At 44.1% G+C, this 20107-nt stretch overlaps 1 protein-coding gene and 1 long non-coding RNA gene across 2 annotated transcripts; one reads left to right on the forward strand and one right to left on the reverse strand.

The window, feature by feature from the left end:
* Positions 1 to 7350: 7350 nt before the first annotated feature.
* On the reverse strand, positions 7351 to 16852 carry LOC100351232 (mitochondrial ornithine transporter 2). The gene has a single exon (XM_051844363.2). The coding sequence runs from the start codon at positions 16687 to 16689 to the stop codon at positions 15784 to 15786; it is 906 nt and encodes a 301-aa protein (XP_051700323.1). The 5' UTR covers positions 16690 to 16852; the 3' UTR covers positions 7351 to 15783.
* LOC108176478 (uncharacterized) lies at positions 10694 to 18873 on the forward strand. The gene is made up of 3 exons (XR_007918978.2): positions 10694 to 11582; positions 13185 to 13295; positions 18018 to 18873. It is a non-coding gene; the product is annotated as an uncharacterized lncRNA (long non-coding RNA).
* The last annotated feature ends 1234 nt before the right edge of the window (positions 18874 to 20107 follow it).

Genomic DNA, 20107 nt, shown 5'->3' on the forward strand with positions numbered 1-20107 from the left:
TGGCTTCAGATCGGCACAGCTCCGGACATTGCAGCCATCTGGGGAATCAACCAACAGAAGGAAGACCTTTCTCTCTGTCTCTCCCTCTCACTCTGTCTCTCCCTCTCACTCTCTGTAACTCTACCTCTCAAATAAATAAATAAAATCTAAAAAAAAATATTGAGGTAGAAAAAGTCCATTATGTGGATTTTTTATTTAACAAACACATAATGCTGTAATGTGCCAGACATAGTTCTTAGTACTTTATAAAAATTAATAATTAAATTTATAAAAGATAACATTTTTCCCTGCCATGCCAATATTTTCTCCATGGCCATGTACAAAGTGGCTATAGTATAAGGAAGAACATTATGCACAGGTTCAGCAAAACAAACTTTTCTCCATTAAGGCTCATACGATTACCACTACTGCGTGCTAATCTGCCATCATGAGAGGCCAGTGCCAAAGTGCACACCTCTAGAGATACAGCCAGCCGCTGCATGTCAGGTTGATTACACTTAATTCGTGGACAAGGCAGTGATGCAACCTTACTGGCATAGACATTTTCCTGGGTGTGGATCTGCCTGCCTTTTGCCTCCTATCCCCAGTGCTGCTGCCAGCACTATTTTCATGAAATTACAGAACAAACTGTTGAGTAAAACACAGCTTAACTCAGAACAGCATCTTAGCTTTAATGTTTAAGAGAGTTCCCTTTAAATAGATAAAAGTGTTGCATTTTAGTTTATCATGAAAAACATTTATATGTTTTCACTTTCTTCTAAGTAGTTTTAAAATTAAGTTGTGCTAGTGTCTTATCAACCAAGGATTTCTTTGCAAGGCATTTATTTAACTGCTTGGAGTGTATCTTTTCCAAATATACATTATTTGAGACCTTGAGTAAAGTTCATCTTAAACTTCATTTAGCTGATAATTTACATAAATTACTGAACTCAAACATCATAGTTCTTTTAGGAGATTCGAATCATTGTCTTTAAATACCAATGTATACATATTGAAACATTATAAGGGTGGGAGTGGTGGTGCACAGAGTTAGGCCACTACTTGGGACGCCTGCATCTCATATCAGAGAGGAAGGGGTATCCTGTTAATCTTTGTTTTCCGAAACTGTTCCTGAAAGCTTTCTCCCCTTCTTGAAGGCAAACTCCCCACGCTGCCTCTGCAAGCAGCTGCGAATGCTCTGACTTCAGACTGCTGAGCCTGCGCTCACGCATGACCGTAAGTGCTGACTTGAGACAGCAGAGCAGTGCTCCCAGATACCACCCACACGGGACGGATGGACTGGGAGCATGGACGATCAAAAACGCTGGAAGCAAACGCCTCCGACAGTGTCACTGAACCCAAGGGCTGAATGAACTGAGACCCCTGCAATGGAACACTCCATGGGAGGAGGCCACACAGGCAGCCCTCAGCCTCACTGCCTGACTAATGTATGTCCTGCTTGAATTCCCATAACAATTGTGAACTCTTTGTTTCTAAGGGGACCATATGTGCTCTCTGGGAGCCAAATTTCTCGTGTGGGTGCCCTGAGTATCTGATACTATCTCAGCTGTACTGGGTACTCATTAGCTCCAACTTCCTGGCTAGGGTTGTGCCATGCCTCAGGCCATGTTACAAATGAGTTAAATATAAAAACTTAAAGGGTAAGACACTTGGCTTTGTAGACTTTTGGAGACCTTTACAGATTTTCTTTAACTGTGCAGCTCTAGAACCCATGGAAAACCTAACTGAGACCAATACTGCAGGTAGCTCTTACCTTGCTTCTGTGCCCAGAAGTGCCATCAGTTCATGGAATAAGCACAGACCCTAGTTCAACCCAGGCTGTTAGCAAGACTGAGCAGCCAGTGCTCGTTGTGCTAGGGGCAGTTTCCAGGACTCCTATTGTTTCCAAGAGAAGGGGTAGGAGGGACTGCATGGAGAAGGTGGTGTTCCTCTGGACCTTGGAGGGTGTGGGGAGAGCAGGCAGAAATGAGATGCAGTTCCAGGTTGGGACCAAGGGTGGATAGAAGGGAAGGGCTTCAGTGGGTGGCCAGGATGCCCAGGCATTAGCCAAAGCCATGCTGGGCAGTGACCCAATTGCAAGTGACACAGCTGGGGGTCTGAACTGGTTAGACAGTAGGTAGTGACTGGGGGATACCATGTTGGAGGTCTCTATGGGCCATTGGGTAGAGGCCAGTAGACAAGTGGCTGGTATTCGAGAGAGCAAATTATTGTCTCACTCAGCTCTGTTATTCCCAAGAAAGACACAAGACGAAGGATGAAATGTTTAGATTTTTTAAAGGCAATGTAGTAACCACCTCTTTATCAAAGTTGATTTTGCTGTTGTTACTACCTAAGCAGCTTAGGTTTTGATCTTAGAGGTGGGAAAATAAAACATGACTGTAGACGGAAGTCCTGGAATGGGAGTGGAGTTATCTGAGCCTTCATTGCGACTTTGTACCACATGCAGAAGGTCTTGAGAAGCTAAAATTTATGAGACAAATACAATTTCCTTTTTAGCTCCACTCATAAATCCTTCTTATATGTGCCTAAAAGAATGCTTTGTATAAATCCTAATTTAGGTAACACAAGTTGCTCCTACCTACTTACTCGAATAGAGAATTACATTTATTTAAAGATTTATTTATTTGAAAGGCAGAGTTACAGAGAAGCAGAGGCTGAGAGAGGGGTCTTTAATCCACTGGTTCCCTCCCCAAATGGCCACAACAGATGGAGCTGGGCCGATCCGAAGCCAGGAGCCTGGAGTTTCTTCTGGGTCTCCCACGCGGGTACAGGGGCCTGAGGACTTGGGCCATCTTCCATTGCTTTCCCAGGCCATAGCAGAGAGCTGGATTGGAAGTGGAGCTGCTGAGACTCGAACTGGCATCCATAAGGGATGCCAGTACTGCAGGCGGCTTTACCTGCTATGCCACAGCACCAGCCCCAATAATTAAGTTTAAAAATAGTAATATTACACCTTTAAAAAACAAAAAAGACAAGCAGGCACATAAAGGGGCTACTGTGATGATGGTAATGGACACAGATTACTGCGAGGAGACTGGATTGCTGTGATAGATAATCGCTACAATGAGGAATATACCTGGAACTCAGGAATTCTCTAATGTACCCTGGGTGATTTCCTCCATCGGTGTGAATGGTAATTGAACATAGCACTCATGGTCTGACAGGAATTGGGCAACTGGAGGCTTAAATCCCTCAAGGACAAATGTCTTGTCTCCATCAAGCATTAACACCACACAAAAGGAAAAACTTTACAAATTCAGAATGGATGGTGAATTAGGGTGGATGATGAATGTATTGATTATGGTCTCAGGTCCAGTTGATGTATCAGTAACTGTGGTTTGGTTCACTAACCCTGTTTCTTTTTTCTTTTCTTTTCTTTTTTTAAGATTCATTTATTTATTTGAAAGTCAGAGTTACACAAAGAGAGAAGGAGAGGCAGAGAGAGAGAGAGGTCTTCCATCCACTGGTTCACTCCCCAGTTGGCTGCAATGGCTGGAACTGTGCAGATCTGAAGCCAGGAGCCAGGAGCTTCTTCTGGGTCTCCCATGTGGGTGCAGGGGCCCAAGGACTTGGGCCATCTTCTACTGCTTTCCCCAGGCCATAGCAGAGAGCGGATTGGAAGTAGAGCAGCCAGGACTTAAACTGGCAGCCATATGGGATGCGGGCACTGCAGGCAGCAGCTTTAGCTGCAATGCCAGCTACGCCACAGTGTGGCCCCTAACCCTCTTTAAGTCTTTTCAGAATTTGTACTTAAGCTATACCTTAACGGAAAATCTGCTACAGATAGAATTTACTCTTTGAAACAAGCGAGAGTACTTTTGCATACACACACACAAATGGTGGAAACCCCACATTGTAGTGTAAAAGCTGGATACAACTGAGAACGTTGTACATCAGGTGACTACATCAGATGCTTTGTGCTCTCTGTTTCAGATCTCCACCCTTGCCTATTTTGTGTTCCATGTGTTGCTTGTGGTGGCCATGCAGATGCAGCCGGACCGGACTTTTTGCCTCATAACTACGTTACGTGTCTTTTGGCTCCCACACAATGGCTCTAATAGGATGCCATGTGACCAAACACACATGCACAATTCACATGTTAATGCCTGTGCACTGAAATTTTCACAAATGACAGATGGGGATGAAAAATAAATTTTCTTCCATCATCTCCCCTAATTCTCCTCAGATGCAGTATCTCTGGCTTATTGGACAATCTGCACTAAGAAATCAGATGTAGTTGATACCAGGCAATTGAATATGCACGCTTCCTCTCTTCCTGCTGCTCTCTCCCGATCTGTAACCTGTTTCTAGGATTGTACTCCCTAGTAAATTATTAGCATACAAACCCTTTGCCTTATACTCTGCTTCTGGGGGAACTCAGGCTTAAACTTCTTCCATTTTCAGTAATAAAAGGAGACACAAAACATATTCATAATTGCATATACATGCATAAAATACTATCATGATAAATGACTATTTAAAAGTAGTTATCCGTGAGAGATGGAGTGTGAAGGGATGATGTTAGTGGGTGGGAGTATGACTTCTCAGGGTAAATGTTTTATATAATTCTTTGAACCCTGTAAGTCAAATAAAAACCATTATGCTAAGTGAAACCAAATGCAAAAGAATAGCTATTGTTTGAGTCCCCACATAGGAATTATTTAGAATAGGCAAATTTATAGGGACAAAAATAAATTAGAGATTGCCAAGAACTGTTCATACGGTACAGTGTTTCTGTTTGGGTGGTAAAAACATTTTGGAAATAGCTAGTGGTGATGGCTGTTCAATAATTAATGTCACCAGGGGCATTAATTCCACGGTGGCTCAACGGGTTAAAGCCCCAGCCTGCAGCACCGGCATCCCATATGGGCACCAGTTCAAGTCCCGGCTGCTCCACTTCCAATCCAGCTCTCTGCTATGGCCTGGGAAAGCAGTAGAAGATGGCCCAAGTCCTTGGGCCTCTGCACCAACATGGGAGACACGGAGGGAGCTCCTGGCTTTGGATCAGCACAGCTCTGGTCATTGCAGCAAGTTGGGGAGTGAACCAGCGGATGGAAGACCTCTGTCTCTCTCTCTCTGCCTCTCTGTAACTCTTTCAAATAAATGAAAAAAATCTTAAAAAAATTAATGCCACCAAACTATACACTTAAAAGTGGATGACACGAAAAATTTTATGTACATATTTTACCACAAGAGAAAAAAATGAACTCATTTTCTGTTTGTCTTTCTGTCTTTCTCTTTCTTTCTGTCTTTCTGATTTTATTTATTTATTTGAGAGGTAGAACCACAGACAGTGAGAGGGAGAGACAGAGAGGTCCTCCCTCTGCTGGTTCACTCCCCAGATGGCCACAACGTCTGGGGCTGTGCTGATCTGAAGCCAGGATCTCTTCCTGGTCTCCCATGCGGGTGCAGGGGCCCGAGCACTCAGGCCATTCTCTACTGCTTTCCCAGGCCATAGCAGAAGAGGGGCAGCCAAGATTTGAACTGGTGCCCACATGGGATGCCAGTGCTGCAGGCGGAGGATTAACCCACTGCACCATGGCGCCAGCCCCAAAATGAACTCATTTTAAACAGTATACACAGCTGAACAACACTCTGAAAAATAGTTGTGATACTAGTAACAAAGAAAATGCAAAACCAGAAAAGACTACATTAAACAGAATGAAAATGAAATAAAGAGCTTTTGTCACTAGCAGATCCACATTAACAGGAATTCTACAGAATTTACTTGAGGTAAATGGCCACTGATGAGAAATCTGAGATGACAATAAACGCCAACACACATGGTTTACTAAGTACTAGGCACTGCACCAAGTACAGTACATGCATTCATCTTTCATTGCTTACAAAACACCATGAGGTGGGGCCAGGGCTGTGGCACTGCAGGTAAAGCTGTGGCCTGCAGTGCTGGCATCCCAGATGGGCATTGGTTCACATCCTGGCTGCCCCACTTCTGATCCAGCTCTCCTATGGCCTGGGAAAAAGTAGAAGGTGGCCAAAGTCCTTGGGCCCCTGCACCTGTGTGGGGGACCCTGAGGAAGCTCCTGGCTCTTAGCTTTGGATTGGCCCAGCTCCCATCATTGCAGCCATTTGGGGAGTGTGGGGAGCAACTCAGACTAGACTAAGTTACTGGAATTAAGACTTATTCTATGCATCTGCTCTCCCACAATATGGCGCTGAGAAGGGAGAAACAGCTTCTACGCAGCTGCCTCCAGTTCAACCAATAAACTGTAGGACCTGCTCCTGATTGGAGGAGAGCAGCGTACTCGGCGTGTGGGTAGCCGAGTTGGGATTGGCGGAAGAGGACTATAAGGGAGGAGAGAGACAGCATGCACCAGGAACATCTAAGGGGAACATCTGAGGGAACACCTGTGCAGCCCCCGAGAGAGCCGGTCGGCGGTGTGCCGCTCCCCTGCGGAAGTGGGGAAAGTGGCAGGGGGAACCGCCCTTCCACGGAGGTGGAAGGGACAGTAGCCAACCCGGGAAGAACCAGCAGCAAACCTGGGAAGGGCCGAGCAGACAAAAGAACAGCACAGGGTCCTGTGTCGTTCCTCCATGAAGAGGGGGAGCGACAGGGAGTGAATCAGCAGATGGAAGACCTCTCTCTCTCTCTTTGGCTTTGCCTTTCAAATAAATTAATAAATCTTTTAAAAAAAGACTCTGAGGTAATAATTCTCATTTTAGTTCAATATAGGGTTTAAAAACAGAGCCTATATGTAAGAAATGACATGAAATAAAATGGTCTAAGATTGTACTGGAGGTTTTGGCCAACATGGTTAAGTGAAGAAATCCAAGTTACATGGGTTGGAAAGGAAGAAATAAAGTTGTCATTACTGAGAGATGATATTAGAGAGTGTATAGAAAATCCAAAAATACTTACAGATAAAATAATCAAAAAACATAGTGATGTTTCTGATTTGAAAAACAACATAAAATCAATATATTTTTATATGTCAGCAACAAACAGAAATTAGCATTTTAAATAAAGATGCAGTTTATAACTGTATAAAGAATCAAATAGCTAGGAACAATTCGAACCATTAAAGCACAAGCCCTCCTTGGGGAAATTATGTGACTTTATAAAAAGACACTAAAATGACAAATAAAGAAATATATGATGTTCATGAGTTGAAACATTCAATATTTTAAGGTTATCAATTCTTTTCTCTACAAGGATAACATTAAACTTCGAAACATTACTGTACCATTATTTTAAAATTTATTTGAAAAAAATAAAATGTCAACAATAGCTATGAAGCTTACCCTACTAGTTAGACTTTCTATAAAGCTCTATTAATCAAGAAGGTATGATTTCCTGTGCAGAGACCATAAATTTGACCCATATAATAGATTATAAAGCTTTAATATAGACATATCTATATGGAAAACATTTAGATATTGGACATGGCAGATTGTCTCATTCTGCTCAGGCTACTATAACCAAATACAATTGACTAGGAGACTCGAACAAAAGACATTTTGTTTTTCACAGTTCTGAACACTGGAGAGTTCAAGGTCAAGGCACCAGCAGATTGAGTTCTTGATGAGACCTTATTCCAAGATTATAGAGAGTGCCACCTTCTTGCTGTACCTCACACAGCAGAAATGTGGGAAGTTCTGGCATTTCTTCCTCTTTTTGTAAGGGCACTAGTCATTCTATGACTCAGCTAAATTTAAACACTATCCAAAGGCCTCACCTCTGGATATCTTCACATTGGAATTTAGAGCTTCAACATAAGAATCAAAGGGGGGGACACATATAGAAATGTTCAATTAAACATGGCTTTCTGTACAAATAAAGATTCAGCTGGATCACCACCTCACACCATAGTTTAAAAGTCAACTCTTAATGGCTCTAAGGCTTAAATATCCCAAAACTTTAAAGTTATTAGTGAAAAATAAAAAACTTATTTTAGACTGTGAGGTAGAAACAGATTCTTTAAAAAGACACTGAGACTGTAGAATAAAGGATTGAGAAGTTTGTATTATAATCAAGGAATCTGGCTCATCAGTAGGCATCTTAAAAATATAAAAAGATAAAGTACAAACTAGAAGAAAATACAATACACACTGATAATATCAAGAATACAAGCAAAAATAGCAAGAGAAAAATGCAAAAAGATGGACAGACATTTCACATAAGAAATGCACATGACCAACCATCACATGAAGGGGTGTTCAACATCTTTTACTGTAATCAAGAAATACAGGATAAATACCAAGATAAAGCACACAATGGTTTGGCAAAAATGAAAAGCCTAACAGTATAAAATGTTGGAAGGGATGTAGACCCTAGAATTTCAAGGCTTCTATATTACAAGTGACAGTGAAAGTCAATGGAGGGGCCAGTGCTGTGGTGTAGTGGGTAAAGCCGCCACCTGCAGTGCCGGTATCCCATATGGGTGCCACTTCAAATCTCGGCTGCTCCACCTCTGATACAGCTCTCTGCTGTGGCCTGGGAAAGCAGTAGAAGATGGCCCAAGTCCTTGGGCCCCTGCACCCACATGGGAGACCAGGAAGAAGCTCCTGGCTCCTGCCTTTGGATTTGCACAGCTCGGATCTGGCTAACTGGGGAGTGAACCAGGAGATGGAAGCTCACTCTCTCTCTCTCTCTCTCTGCCTCTCTTTCTCTCTATGTGTAACTCTGGCTTTCAAATAAATAAATCTTTTAAAAAAGAAAAGAAAATCAATGGACACACTTAGGAATAGAGTTGGACATTATATACTAAATTTAGATAATTTAGTCCTAGGTAAATACTTGAGAGTTTCAGTTTCTTAGTTATATATCCAAAAGCCCTGACATATTTACATCAGAATATATATGAATATTTATAAGGTATTACATGAATATTTATACTGATAGTGTACATGAGACCAAAAATCAGAAAACAATCCCAAATGCCCATCAAATGAATAAACTGTGGCATTTCATTCACAAAATGGAATGCTACAGCAGCCAAAATAAATGAAATATAGTGACATCACAAGATTATTGGATTTTAACAATAAAACAATAAGTGAAAAAAAAAGTGCCAAAGAATTGCATAAAGATTATAATTACTATGAAAAAATTTTTAATACTTATTTATGTATATGAAATAGTTACACAGAGAGAAAACAGAGACAGAGAGAGATCTTCCATCTCCAGTTCACTCCCCTGAGGGCCTCATCCACTAAGCCTGGGCTAGGCTGAAGCTAGGAGCCAGGAGCTTCATCTGGCTCTCCCACTTGAGGTGGGAGCACTCGGGCCATCTTCCACTGCTTTCCCAGGTGCGTTAGCAGGGAGCTGGATCGGAAATGGAGCAGCCGGGATCTCCCTATGGGCTGCCAGTGCTGCAGGCAGGGATTCAATCTGCAAAATGCCTGCCCCTATTACTATGAAATTTAAAACAACTGGATGAACACAGATGCTTCAAAAAGTTTGTGGAAAATGAAATCAAAAGATAAGTTTATTTTGACACCCCTATCTTTTTTATTTTTATTTTTTTGATAGGCAGAGTTAGAGAGAGAGACAAAGGTCTTCCTTCGCACTTGGGCCATCCTCCACTGCCTTCCCAGGCCACAGCAGAGAGCTGGACTGGAAGAAGAGCAACCGGGACAGAACAGGCTCCCCGACCGGGACTAGAACCCAGGGTTCTGGCGCTACAGGCGTAGGATTAGCCTAGTGAGCCAGGGCGCCGGCCGACACCCCTAACTTAAAATCCATGCAGTTTTTTCATAATGTACACTTCCAAGAAACTTTTTTAAATATTTATTTATTTGAAAGGCAGAGTTACAGAGAGCAGAGACAGAGAGGTCTTCTGTCTGCTGGTTCACTCCCTAGATGGCCACAATGGCCAGAGCTGCACCTATCCAAAGCCAGGAGTTTCTTCCAGGTCTTCCCACATGGGTTCAGGGGCCCAAGGACTTGGACCATCTTCCACTGCTTTTCTAGGCCATAGCAGAGAGCTGGATTGGAAGTGGAGCAGCAGGCACTTGAACCGACGCCCATATGGGATGCCCCCACTGTAGGCCGCAGCTTTACCTAGGCAACAACACCGCCCTTTCCCCAGAAACTTTTTGAATATGCTAATGCATGTGTGTGTGTGTGTGTGCGCGCACACACACACGCGGGCACACGCATGTATGTGTGTATACCCAGAAAGCAAGAGATAGAAATAGGTAGAATAAAAGGATATTCAACAGGGCCAAGAAGGCTGCATATTGAATTGAGGGTGATGATTGCATTTCGTGGAGGTGGGGGAGAGCAGCTGTGTTGGGATTTTTATCACTGCTCAGGTAGAAGACTAAACAGATACAAAGGTAGATGATAGTGGACAGGTAGGTAAATGAAGCATGTCCCATATGGACTAACAATGAGAGTTGATGATAATCCAGTTCAGGACCATAGGGTCCAACAAGGCTTAAAACAAAAGAGTAGGTGCGACAGAACACAACGCACACGGAATCCCAAGGATGATCCTTGCCACAAGTGTGCGACCCCCACCAAGCCTTCAGGCCTCCCTGTCAAGGATGCAAGGCCCAGAACCCTAGAGCTTCCTGGCCTCGCTTGGCGGCTGCAACGGAAGAGGAACAACTACTGGACGCGGATCAGGGGTCTCAGCGGTGCCGGGTCAGCTTTGACGCCACGAAAGAAGCCAAGAGCGGGGTGGGGGGACCGTGGGGGCAGAAAGGAGAAAAACGTAGCCCTGCGCATGCTCAGATCCGGGCAGCGCTCACCGGAAGATAGTGATGGCGCCAACTCGGGCTCCGGAATCGGAGGCCAACCCGGATGCGCAGCCTCTTCGCCACCAAACCGGCCCCTGAAGCCGACCGGATCCCCATGGCCGGTGTGGAGGAGAGGGGGAAGGCACTTTAGAGCACAGTAAAGTGGAGGACCCAGACCGGTAGCCTGAGCGCTGGCGAGAGATAAGTCCGCCATTTCCCCGAAGGCAGCAGGGCGCTTTTCACCCAAGGCAAAAAAGAGCCTTTTGTAGGTCAAGATAAAGCCAGACAGCCTCCTTCATGTTTGCTTAAGAGTGTGGCTGGTTAACAAGAGCTCAGTGAAACCCTTTTAGGCTGCAGTAGGAAGACTCGCCATATAGGGTTATCAGGCATCCCCAGGAAGGAAACAGACTCCTCTTGGGGACATTATTTTCACACGAGCGAGTAGGAGTGTTGAGCAACATCAGTGTTCTACAAAACTACTCGTCCGTAGTGAACATGTTTGTCTCGTGCAGAATGAAGCCAATGTTGTCAGATTAACTTGTTTTGAAAAGACTATTAAGCTTTGTGCAGTGACAGCATCAGTAACGATGACCAAAGGTTGTGGTCCACCTTTAAACACCATCACTGACTAGGAGCCCATTCTTAAGAGCTGTCATCAGGAGGTAGCTGAGAACACAAGGCAGGACAGAGACCTGGGTGAGGGTCCCAACAATGACATTTACTTTCTAAAAAGGCTCTCAAGAGATTTCTGAGCCATTCCACATAAATGGAGAGATCAGAGAGACCAACAAGTTACAGGCTTTAAACGGGTTTCGAAGCCTAGGAGTTGCCCAAGTTGGAAATGAAGGCCCTGTGCAGAGGAATACTTCCTAGCTGTAAGTACAAATCTCCAGGTGCTGTTATGTGTCCAGTTAATTTCCTAGAGTAACTATCACCCCTAATTAGAGGTCTGGGCCAGAAGAAAACAAATTACCTCTCTTGCCAATTGGGCAACAAGACCATGAAGCAAATGAGCAAGTTTGATACTCCATGACCTCTTAACGATCCTTCTGAGAGATCCCATGTACTTTAGTGCAGCTTGGGATCCTGTGGAAGCTAGGAAGAGAATGATTTTCCAGCTACATTGTGAAATGCAGACAATTTGGCCCTGGCAGTAGCCCAAAGGGAGTCATAAATAACAGAAAAGGTTTTTCAGTTGAGGGGTAAATTTAGTAAAATTTAAAACAAAGCTAGGCATCAGAAAGAGCTGACCAATTTCAATATTGAAAACATACTGCAGCAATAAAGGAATACAAAAAATCACAATACAAAAACAGAAGGAAGAGTTCCTTAAATTCAGAGGTTCTATCACTGATTTCACACACACACACACACACACACACACACACAGGTTGGAGTCTGCCTTTTTTCTTTTAAATTTTATTCTAGACTATTACTCTTCTAACTGTAGAACAATTACACCATAAGATCGTTGAGAAAAAACAGATACCATTAGTGTTTTAACAACCAGAGCACTATATGAATATTATAAATGGTATGAGTTGAGTAAGAAAATCTTTTAAGATTTATTTGTAAGGCAGAGCTATAGAGAGAAGAGACAATGATTATCCATTACTGGTTTACTCCCCAAATGGTGACAGTGGCCAAGGCTGGTTGAAGCCAGAAGCCAGAGCTTCATCCTGGTCTCTCATATGGATGCAGGGGCCCAAGCTCTTGGGCCATCTTCTGCTGCTTTCCCAGACACATTAGCAGGGAGCTGGACCGGAAGTACAGCAGTTGAGAACTGAAACAGTACTACATAGAATGCAGGCCTTATAGGTGGTGGCCCTACCCACTATGCTACAACACTGGCCCCTAAATAAATATTTTTATGCAGATAAATAACTTAATGATTTAACACTCAGATTTTTTAAAACAACAGTATTTCAGGGTAGTTGTTTGGTATGGTTTTTCAGATCTGCTCGAGATGTTCACATCCCATATCAGAGTACCTGGTTCGAGTCTCAGCTATACTTCCAATTCCAGCTTCCTGCTGATGAGCACCTTGGGAGTCAGCAGGTGATGGCCCAAATACTTAGGTCACTGCAAGCTGTGTGGGAAAACAGGATCAAGTTACAGGCCCCTGGCTTTGGCCTGGCCCGCACCTTGCTATTTATAGGCATTTGGGGAGTGTACCTGCAGATAAGAAATCTGTTTCTCTGCCTTTCAAGCAATAAATAAATTTTTTAAAAAACAGTATTTCAAGTATTTTTGTTTGGAGTACATACCTGGAATGATACAAATTGTACCCAAATATTAAATGACAAATTAAGCAAATAGAATGGGGGGAAAAGTACTCCTGACTTAATTTCCATTCCTCAATTCCACTCACTTTTACTTGCTTCATACTGTTCTATTGTAGAGGTTTAGTTAATCCTTTAAAAGATGGCATGCGTGAAGGTCTGCTGACATCAGAACTAACTTAGCTTTGTTCACAGGTGCCAGGCAAACGAAAACAACCCACTTCTGGATGAAAGCCAGATCTGTTTTCAATTCTACTTTAATGTATACCTACTCAGATAAAGCACCACTCAATAGCTACTGACCATGTAAGTATGGAATATATAACTTAAGTATATTAAAAGCTCAAAAGTGAAGTAGAAAACAATGGTTTTCTTTGAAAGTACAAGCAAATGTAATGGAAGAGCAGTCATAGCTGCCAAGCACTCCAGGCTCAGCATTACCCATCCCCTTCCTGAGTCCCAGTAGCCTTTGTCAGCGTCTGGTTTCCCTGCTCCTGTTGCTTCTGGCACTAGGGTTAGAGTTAACAGGAAAGTTTGGAGAATGACAAGCTTAGGGAACGAAGTTTTCATTCAGGATTGAAATTCTGGCGCAGTGATAGACATCCATGGCATGGACTACTATTAAGACTGCTGGTCTTGGAGCAGCATGGAATGATGAAGCTTATTTTAGTGGTGACAGGAATGACTCTCTCATGCCAATATAGACAAAGACTAGCTACTTACCTCCAAGTCTGTGGAGAAAAGGTAAACTAGGATTTGGGGGGAATGGGTTTTTGCTTTGTTTTGATGTGTGTGGGATTTTGCTATTTGCTTTTTTTTTTCTACCAGTGACTATAGACATACATATGGTATAGTTTAATAAAATTACTTTCCTTAGACTTATTTGCTTTATAAAGTCATACCCTATATACAGTCTCATTAAAATTCATGGATGGCCCATACCAAATTTAGAAGGCTGTATCTAGCACTGTAAAAGCACAAGGGCTTGTAGACCCGAAAGGTACAGTTTCAAGAATGGGTCACCCCTGACATTACTTATTGGAAAATAAAAGCACTAAGTACTTTCTAGTTTCACCTGAGAGAACATGATATCACCCAGTAGTGCTATCACTCTGTCACCAAGAAAGGAGCAAAAGTTCCCCTTGGCTTTGGCACTTTCTGTGCCCTGGAAGAGTTTTTGACTGGTGGAAGCAGATAGAACAGTGAGTAAACCCAGATGAATCAAAAACTCCTAAATGCACCAACAGAACACCCTGGAGTCCTATGCAAGCCCAGACTCAGGGACTAGAAGAACTGTTTTCAGTCATATGGGTCTTCATCAAAGCATAGCAGCACATCCCCATGCCCCCGCCCCTCCCTCAGTCTAAAGCCTGGTTCTCTGGGAAAAGAGAAGAGGGGAAGCTGGTGCAGATGATGGCCGTTCTGCTTTCCAATGACCTGATCCTCTAGGCCCAATAATATAGTTACAATGCAGATTATAGTCCCACTTAGAATGAATGCCACTATTTTTTTAAAAAAATTTATTTTATTTATTTGAAAGACAGAGTTACAGCGAGAGGTAGAGACAGAGAGAGGTGACAGACAGAAGGGGGGAGGGGATCTTCCATTAGCTGGTTCACTCCCCCAATGACCACAACAGCCAGAATTGAGCCAATCCAAAGCCAGGAGCCAGGAGCTTCTCCTGGGTCTCCCATGTGGGTGAAGGGCCCCAAGGACTTGGGCCATCCTCTGCTGCTTTCCCAGGCACATTAACAAGGAGCTGTTTTGGAAGTGGAGCATCTGGAACTCGAACTGGTGCCCATATGAGATGCCAGTGCTGCAGGCCGGGGCTTTAACCCACTGTGTCACAGCACTGGTCCCACCACCATTATAAGAAAATCTTGGGAAAATTCAGCACGTCTACTCAGAGACTACTTCGCATCAGCATGCAGCTACATTTTCTTCTTAAAAATCTATGTGAGGGGAATGAGCATTTGGCCTTGTGGTTAGGCTGATGGTTAAGATGCCTGTGTCCCACATTGGAGTGCCAGGGTTCAAGTCTGGGGTCCAGTCTCCATCCTAGCTTCTTCTTAATGTGTGCCCTGGGAGGTGGCAGGTGATGGCTCAACTACTTCAGTCCCTGACTCTCGAGTGGGAGACTGAGTTCCTGGCTCCTGGCTTCAGCCTGGCTCAGCCTTAGCTACTGTGGGCTTTTAGAAAGTGAGCCAGCAGATGGGATAAGACTCTGTCTCTGTCACTCTGCCTTTCAAATAAAATAATAAAATTATTAGAAGTTAGAAGTTAAAAAATCTACATGGGTAGTTTGGTTCTCAAGCACCACACAAAAACTTTTTAAAAGCATTAACAACCTAATAGACTGGTTGTCTTAAGCAAACTTGAGAAAAGAGCCTGAATTTTAAATGAATTAAGCAATCATGTGTGACTGTCTTCATGGAACATGGTCAAGGTTGGCTTTTTTGGGCAATATTAAGATTAAACATGAAACCACATTGTGTTTCACCCTGAAAGAACTGTATTTAGCCTTTCAGATTAGGTACCTGGGGTCTCTGGCTCATGCTGTGTACCCCACCAAAGGCATGCACAGCTACATTTCTATTGCAATACAATTGCAGGCAGAAATTTTATGATGTAGAAGCCCTTCCAAATGTTTAAGATTGAGGAGAGAGTATGTGAAGACAAAAATCAAAATTCCCATGAGGAGGAAAATAATTACACATATCTAGTACTCCAAGAACACTCAATGGAACCTCAGTCTTCAGACTCCTGTGGTTGGATCCAGTTTCACCAAGACACTTCAGCAGGGTTCCAACTGGCTCATCATCATCTTCCTACTGTACTCATAGGCCAAAAATAGTGCCCCATTGGCAGGGACTGCTCGAACCATGGTAGGTTTCAGTCCAGAGTATAAGGCTGCTATTCCTTCATATTTCACAATGCCCAAAAGAGTTCCAAAAAATCCTGCCTGTTTTCCATACATGGAAAGAACTTGAATTCTGGACTTAATACAATCCACTGGGAATATGACAAGCCAGAGGCAGATTCCAGCAACTCCACCGCTTAACATCAATGGAACTGGACCTAGTTCATCTTTTGATCTGCCTGAGGCAAAAAACGATCGGCTCAGTTCGTAGCCCCCGAAGAAGAAGAAATAGCCCGGTACTTCTTGCAGCAGAGTGCTCGAGAGTCCGTAGTAGAAGCCTAAGGGGCCGTCCTTTCTGAGGATGCTCTTCACCACAGACCAAATTGTATTATGGCTCTTTGCTATCTTCCCTAATAGCTGCAACTCGTACATGGTCTGCAGCCGGCACTTGACCAGCTCAGTGGGGCAGAGGGCCAGCGCGGCGAACGCCGAGGCCAGGGAGCCCGCGGCCGCAGACTGCAGGTCGTTCAGCTTCGCCTTCTTGTCCAGTCCGGCCACGCTCCTGACAAACTTCTGGCAGAAACCGTAGCACATGAAGAGGACAGAGTTCTGGGCCACATAGGCCATCAGTGCGGGGCCTGTGCCCCTGTAGAGGCCCCGCAACCCCACGTGGGAGTAGGTCTTCAGGAAGCAGTCGGTGAGGCCCGAGTACAGGCTGGGGAACGCCTGCATCTTGACTTTCATCGTGTCGAAGGGCTGCCCGGTGAGTACGCACGCCGTGCCCCCCACCGCACCCGCCGTGAGGTCGATGGCGGCCTGGAGGCCGGGGCTGTTCTTCATGTTCGCCGCTGGCTTTAAGCTGTCCGGGAAGGCAGCTTTCTGGAGCGTAGGCCAGGCTCAGCCGCCTGCTGTGGGCTCCCACTCCTCGGCCAGGGAGGCGGCTTAACTCCACGCTGGGCCTCGGGCCGCCCCGCCCTGCCCGCGCACCGGAATAACCCTCGGCCGGCCGGAGGCCTCGAGCCTGCCCACGAGCCCCAGGCCGGGCTGCTGCCGCGCCGGCGGCCAGGCCGTGTCCGCAGGAAGTGGGCTGCTGAGTACTTTCTGTAAATTGTAATGCAGCCCTCAGAAGCCTTTAGATCAGTTCTTGCGATTATGGGCGCCTGTCTGCTGCTCTGCCCCTGCGGGTGCCGGAGTGGGGAGTGCTTTTCTCTTACTGTGGAGTTTGCCTTTTCTCACCACACTAAACAGGGCATGCTGGCTTCACAGCGGGTAATCTACAGAAACAGCTTTAAAACGGAAACCACGGGCTCACTACTTGGGGCTTGCTACATGAGACTTGGTGGCTGCTTCCTTTTTCAAGTTTGTTTTTTGTTTTTTGCTTTTAATTTGACAGGCAGAGTTAGACAGTGAGAGAGAGAGAGAGAGAGAGAGAGAGAGAGAAAGGTCTTCCTTCCATTGGTTCACCCCCCAAATGGCCGCTACGGCCGGTGCTGTGCCAATCCGAAGCCAAGAGCCAGGTGCTTCCTCCTGGTCTCCCATGTGGGTGCAGGGCCCAAGCACTTGGGCCATCCTCCACAGCAGAGATGGACTGGAAGAGGAGCAACCAGGACTAGAACTGGCACCCATATGGGATGCTGGCACCCCAGGCGAAGGATTAACCAAGTGAGCCACGGCACCGGCCCTCAAGTTTTTAAAAATGTGATAATTACACATATTTATGGAGTACAGTGTGATAGTCATTACCTGATACAGCATGTACTGATCCAATCGGGGCAATTCGCATTTCCAGTTCCTTATCACTACTTTGTGTTTGGAGTCTGAGCTCTCTACTAGTTCATAAAATATGCTGTCAGGATGTGCTGTGCTGTATGCAGCATGTTAAAAGACTGTTTGGGGGGCCTGCATCCCCTATCCTCTTCCCACCTGGCTTCCTGAGGAGGGAGCAGGCTATGGCTCAAGTGCGTGGGGCCCTGTTACCCACGTGGGGGACCCTGATGGAATTCTAGGTCCTTGTCTTCCACCTGACTCAGCCCCCATTCTCTTCATCTGGGTAGTGAACCAGCAAATGGAAGACTTCTGTCACACTACTTTTCAAACTGATGAAAAATAATCAGCATAACTATGTAGTATGTTTATGTTTTTATGTTTACTTTTACTATTTTTTCAAGGATCTGGGCTGCAGCTCTGGTGAAACCTGGAATTCTCATCTTTCTAGAGGTAAGACACAGTGGTTCATAAGTGACTTAGAAGGTAGGTATTTATAAAGTGCTAAGAAATTTGATAGAAAAGAGCTGTGTGATCCTAGTGCTGTTTGCCTGCTAAATTCAGAGGTTCTTGTTGAGAACTCACACAGCTTTATGCAGGAGAATAGATGTTAGGATACAAATATGTTTAATTTCCAAGACAAGATGTAGTTTTGGACATCAGTAAGGTTATTACTGTCAGGACATAACGTTTTTCCTATCAGATGTTCATAATCCCAACATTGGAATAAATTCTTTGAAGGCTTATGTTCTAAATCTTAGTCACTATTTTATTTTGGAGGTCAAAACAAAATCTGGAAGTTGGAAAATATGCTGAAATGATTATTTTATTCAAAGTGCACCTTGTCTGATTATACTTTGGTGTCAAATAATATTTAAAAATGAGGCACTAAAAAGCATGGATAGTTTGTCTTCATTTGTAGTAAGTAGTGACCTGGCTTTTTCTTTGGAGATGCATAAGTGTCAGTAACTAGAATTCCTTTCTCTGGGACCACATGATTCCTTTAGAGATAATCTTCCCAGTGTTTATTGAGGTGGTAGGGGGAGGAGTTGTATGTCCAGATGCTGATTTAATGAGGCTAAGATGGAAGAGGGGTGACAGTCCTTCCACATAATATATACCCAGCTTTCATGTGTATCTGCTTTTTCTGAATTTGGGCATGCCTTGGTGTAATTTATCCAGAAAATGAGATTTCTGTCTTCTTTGGGATGCAAAAGAATTAGTTAGCTTCATAGGGTGGAAAAGGGATCCTGGATATCCAACTCTAACAAAACATTCGCCCTCAGGTTCTCTATCAGGACGATAGTCTCTTTGGCATTACCCTTTGCAGACATTTACCATATACAATCTTCTGATTTCTGAATTCCCTTTTAATTTCTCCTTCATTGATTCTCTGATCAGTGCTCCCAGTTGTATTGACCTTCTGAAAATGAGTTGACATTTCTCGTTCACTATTGTCTCACCTTGTAGTCACTTTGTCTTTGGTCAGGAACATCTTTGAAAGGTTCTGTTATTTTAGCAGGTTTTTTGATAGGGAAAAGAAATATGTGAGAAAAACCTCCTATTTTAACTAGAAAACTTACCTTAAGATTTTAAAATACTTCATATTCTACTTGAGGGGTGGTTTTTCTGTTTTGATTTCATCTTCAGGAAAGGCAAGGGAGAAAAAGCTTATTTTAATACTTATTGTGAAAGCCCTACCAAGTTACCTAGATGTGCCTTAGTATTTTTAAAAAAGATTTATTTATGTAAAAGGCAGGGTTTATATATATAAAGAGAGAGGGAGATCTTTCATCACCTGATTTATTCCTCAGATGGCTGCAACTGCCAGGGCTGGACGAGGCTGAAGCCAGGGATCAGGAGCTTCTTCCACGTCTTTCATGTAGGTGCAGGAGCCCAGGTACTTGGACCATCTTCCACGCTGTCCCAGGCACATTAACAGGAAACTGGATTGGCAGTGGAACAGCTGGTCTCGAACTGGCACCCATGTGGGATGGCAGCATCTCAAGTGGTGGCCCAACCCACTACACTACAACACCAACCCCAGTGTTTTTTTTTTTTTAAACAGATCTTTAAATAGGATCCTCTTTTTTAAAAAATGTATTTATTTATTCAGAAGGCACCCATGTGGGATGGCAGCATCTCAAGTGGTGGCCCAACCCACTACACTACAACACCAACCCCAGTGGTTTTTTTTTTTAACAGATCTTTAAATAGGATCCTCTTTTTTAAAAAATGTATTTATTTATTCAGAAGGCAGAGTGATAGAAAAAAAGGAAGAAAACAGAGACAGATCATCCATCCACTGGTTCATTCTCCAAGTGGTTGCAACAGTTATGGCTGGGCCAGGCTGGAGTCAGGAGCCAAAAACTCCATCCAGGTCTCCAACATAGGTAGCAGGGTAGCGAGGACAAGGCAGCTTCGGCTGGCTGACAAGGTCACAGCAGAAGGTCTGTCTCAGCAAGGTGTGAGAAGGACAGCCGTGGTCCTCTTG

This window comes from Oryctolagus cuniculus, chromosome 6 (assembly GCF_964237555.1).
Source record: "Oryctolagus cuniculus chromosome 6, mOryCun1.1, whole genome shotgun sequence".
NCBI classification, from domain to species: domain Eukaryota; kingdom Metazoa; phylum Chordata; class Mammalia; order Lagomorpha; family Leporidae; genus Oryctolagus; species Oryctolagus cuniculus.

What these genes read in the sequence shown, in the direction of transcription:
- LOC100351232 (XM_051844363.2), bottom strand. Translation starts at nt 16,689, where the DNA reads ATGAAGAACAGCCCCGGCCTCCAGGCCGCCATCGACCTCACGGCGGGT.